We start from the raw sequence: 4,291 nt of genomic DNA on the forward strand, positions 1-4,291 counted from the left end.
GAGAGTTTTGCAGCCAGCACAGCAGTTTCAGCTCAACCCAGGATGGTAAAGTTCAGTGCCGGGAAGGGCGTTCACCATTGCCAAGGCAGTCCTAACCTTACCTGTGTAAACAAAAGTGCAAGAAGTTTACACAGCAGCTGGACAGAGCCCGTGGCAGCTCAGCAGTGTCTCTGCAGACAGACTGTAACTAGACTCCCTCCTTGCTGGGCATGGCATCTGAAAAAAGGCAGCAGCATCTCAGGGACTTATAAATAAAACCCCAGGACAGAGCACCTGGGAAAAGGGGTGGTTGTGAGTTCCACTGCAGCAGACTTAAACGTCCCTGCCCAGCAGCCCTAAAGGGAGCAATGGAGCTCCCATCACAGCACTTGAGCTCTGATAAGGGACAGACTGCCTCCTCAAGTGGCTCCCTGACCCCCATATATCCAAAAAAACACCTCATACAGGAGAGCTCTGGCTGATAGCTGGTGGGTATCCTTCAGGGACAAAGCTACCAGAGGAAAGAACAGGGAGCACCTTTCTGCGCTACCTGCCAAGGGGTCCGTATGGCATTGTTCTGGTTTCCCGTCTTAACTTAAAGGGAAACTTTCACAATTTCTGGAGCCCTTGATGTCCTGCAAATGAAGGAGGAGGATGTCCTTAAGTTTCTTGCAGCAGGAACCAATTTAGGTGGCACTAACCTTGACTTCCAGATGGAACAGTACATTTATAAAAGGAAAAGTGATGGCATCTACATCATAAATCTGAAGAGGACCTGGGAGAAGCTTCTCCTGGCAGCTTGTGCCATTGTTGCCATTGAAAACCCTGCTGATGTCAGTGTTATATCCTCCAGTAATACTGGCCAGAGGGCCATGCTGACGTTTGCTACTGCCACTGGAGCCACTCCAATTGCTGGCCACTTCACTCCTGGAACCTTCACTAACCAGATCCAGGCAGCCTTCTGGAAGCCAAAGCTGCTTGTGGTTACTGACCCCAGGGCTGACCACCAGCCTCTTATGGAGGCATCTTATGTTAACCTACCTACCATTGCTCTGTGTAACACAGATTCTCCTCTGCACTATGTGGACATTGCCATCACATTCAACAACAAGGGAGCTCACTCAGCGGGTTTGATGTGGTGGATGCCAGCTCAGGAAGTTCTGCGCATGCATGGCACCATTTCCTATGAACACCCGTGGGAGGTCATGCCTGATCTCTGCTTCTACAGAAACCCTGAAGAGATTGAAAAAGAACAGCAGGCTACTGCTGAAAAGGCTGTAATCAAGGAGGAATTTCAGGGCGAATGGACTGCTCCACCTCCTGAGTTCACTGCTACTCAGCCTGAGGTTGCAAACTGGTCTGAAGGCAAGCAGGTGCCCTCTGTTCCTATCCAGCAGTCCCCTACTGAAGACTGGAGTGTTCTGCCTGCCACAAAAGACTGGTCTGCAGCTCCCACTGCTCAGGCCACTGAATGGGTAGGAGCAACCACTGAATGTTCTTAAACTGTTCTTGTGCAGGCTGTTAAGCAACATGGAAATAAGATTGATGGAAAATAAATATAAAGGAAGGAAGGAAGGAATAGAGGGAGGGAGGAAGGGAGGGGGTGAGAGAAAGGAGGGAGGGAGGGAGGGAGGGAGGGAGGGAGGGAGGGAAGGAAGGAAGGAAGGAAGGAAGGAAGGAGGGAAGGAAGGAAGGAAGGAAGGAAAAAAAAACAGGCAGCAATCCTTGCTGTTCTGCAGCCCCCACAGGTGATTCCCAGACAAGCAGGGTCTGGAGTGGACCTCCAGCAGTCCTGCAGCAGAGGGGCCTTTTAGAAGGAAAACTAAAAAACAGAAAGAAATAGCTTCAACATCAACAGAAAGGATGTCCACTCAGGGACCCCATCTGAAAGTCATCAACTTCAAAGACCACAGGTAGATAAATTCACAAAGATGGGAATAAACCAGTGCAAAAGGGATGAAATCACCAAAAGCCAGAATGCCTCTCCTCCCTCAAGGGATCACAACTCCTCACCAGCAAGGGAACAAAACTGGATAATGAATTTGACTGACAGAAGCAGGCTTCAGATGGTGGGTAATAACAAACTTCTCTGAGCTAAAGGAACATGTTCTAACCCAATGCAAAGAAACTAAGAACCTTGAGAAAAGGTTAGATGAGATGCTAACTAGAATAAACAGCTTAGAGAAGAACATACATGACTTGATGGAGCTAAAAAACACAGCACAAGAACTTCACAAAGTATACACAAGTTTCAATAGCTGAATCAATCAAGCAGAAGAAAGGATATCAGATATTGCATATCGACTCAATGAAATAAAATGAGAAGGCAAGATTAGAGAAAAGACAGTAAAAAGAAATGAACAAAGCCTCCAAGAAATATGCGATTATGTGAAAAGACCTAATCTATGTTTGATAGGTGTACCTGAATGTGATGGAGAGAATGAATCCAAACTGGAAAGCACTCTTCAGGATATTATCCAGGAGAATATCCCCACTTAGCAAGCAGGCCAACATTAAAATCCAGGAAATACAGAGAACACCACAAAGATATTCCTCAAGAAGAGCAACCCCAAGGCACATAATTGTCAGATTCACCAGGGTTGAAATGAAGGAAAAAATGCTAAGGGCAGCCAGAGAGAAAGGTCGGGTTACCCACAAAGGGAAGCCCATCAGACTCACAGCAGATCTCTCAGAAGAAACACTATAAGCCAGAAGAGAGTGGGGGCCAATGATCACCATCCTTAAAGAAAAAAACTTTCAACCCAGAATTTCATATCCAGCCAAACTAAGCTTCACGTGTGAAGGAGAAATAAACTCCTTTACAGACAAGTAATTGCTGAGAGATTTCGTTACCACCAGGCCTGCCTTGCAATAGCTCCTGAAGGAAGCACTGGAAAGGAACAACCAGTACCAGCCACTGCAAAAACATACCAAATGGTAACAACCATCGACACAATGAGGAAACTGCATCAACTAATGGGCAAAACAACCAGCTAGTATTAAAATGGCAGGATCAAATTCACACATAACAATATTAACCTTAAATATAAATAGGCTAAATACCCCAGTCAAAAGACATAGACTGGCAAGTTGGATAAAAAATCAAGTCCCACCAGTATGCTGCATTCATGAGACCCATCTCATGTGCAAAGACACACGTAGACTAAATAGATGGAAGAAGATTTACGAAGCAAATGGAGAGCAAAAAAAAAAAAAAAAAAAAAAAAAAGCAGGCATTGCAATCCTAGTCTCTGACAAAATGGACTTTAAACCAACAAAGATCAAAAGAAACAAAGAATGGCATAACATAATGGTAAAAGGATCAATGCAACAGGAAGAGCTAACTATCCTAAAAATCTATGCACCCAATACAGGAACACCTAGATACATAAAGCAAGTTCTTAATGACCTACAAAAAGACTTAGACTCCCACACAATAATAGTGGGAGACTTTAACACTCCACTGTCAATATTAGACAGATCAACAAGACAGAAAATTAACAAGGATATGTAGGACTTGAATGCAGATCTGGGCCAAGCATACCTAATAGACATCTACAGAACTCTCCACCTCAAATCCACAGAATATACATTCTTCTCAGCACCACATCACACTCTAAAGTTGCCCACATAATTGGAAGTAAATCACTCCTCAGCAAACACAAGAAAACGGAAATCATAACAGTCTCTCAGACCACAGTGCAATCAAATTAGAACTCAGGATTAAGAAACTCACTCAAAACTGCACAACTACATGGAAACTGAACAACCCATTCCTGAATGACTACTCAAGAAATAATGAAATGAAGGCAGAAATAAAGATGTTCTTCAAAACCAAAGAAAACAAAGAAATAATGTACCAGAGTCTCTGGGATACATTTAAAGTAGTGTCTAGAGGGAAATTTACAGCATTAAATGCCCACATGAGAAGTGAAGAAATATCTAAAATTGACACCTTATCATCACAGTTAAAAAAAACTAGAGGAACAAGATCAAACAAATTCAAAAGCTAGCAGAAGACAAGAAATAACTAAGATCAGAGAAGAACTGAAGGAGACAGAGACAGAAAAATCCCTTAAAAAAATCAATCAATCCAAAAGCTGGCTTTTTGAAAAGATCAACAAAATAGATAGACTGCTAGCCAGACTAATAAAAAAGAAAAAAGAGAAAAATCAAATAGATGCAATAAAAAATGATAAATGGGATATCAACACCAATTCCACAGAAATACAAACCACCATCAGAAATGACTACAAACAACTCTATGTACATAAACCAGTAAATCTAGAAGAAATGGATAAATTCCTGGACA

The 4,291-nt window shown here is 43.0% G+C and overlaps 1 protein-coding gene across 1 annotated transcript; it reads left to right on the forward strand.

Moving 5' to 3' along the window:
* Window positions 1–578: 578 nt before the first annotated feature.
* On the forward strand, window positions 579–1,481 carry LOC116526954 (40S ribosomal protein SA-like; the record flags this gene model as incomplete). Its single annotated transcript, XM_032243713.1, has 1 exon — window positions 579–1,481. A coding segment is annotated over one exon (903 nt), but the record flags the coding sequence as incomplete, so codon positions are not given.
* Window positions 1,482–4,291: the final 2,810 nt, after the last annotated feature.

Source organism: Sapajus apella, unplaced genomic scaffold, assembly GCF_009761245.1.
Source record: "Sapajus apella isolate SASKATOON/1434 unplaced genomic scaffold, GSC_monkey_1.0 scaffold52, whole genome shotgun sequence".
Lineage (NCBI taxonomy): Eukaryota > Metazoa > Chordata > Mammalia > Primates > Cebidae > Sapajus > Sapajus apella.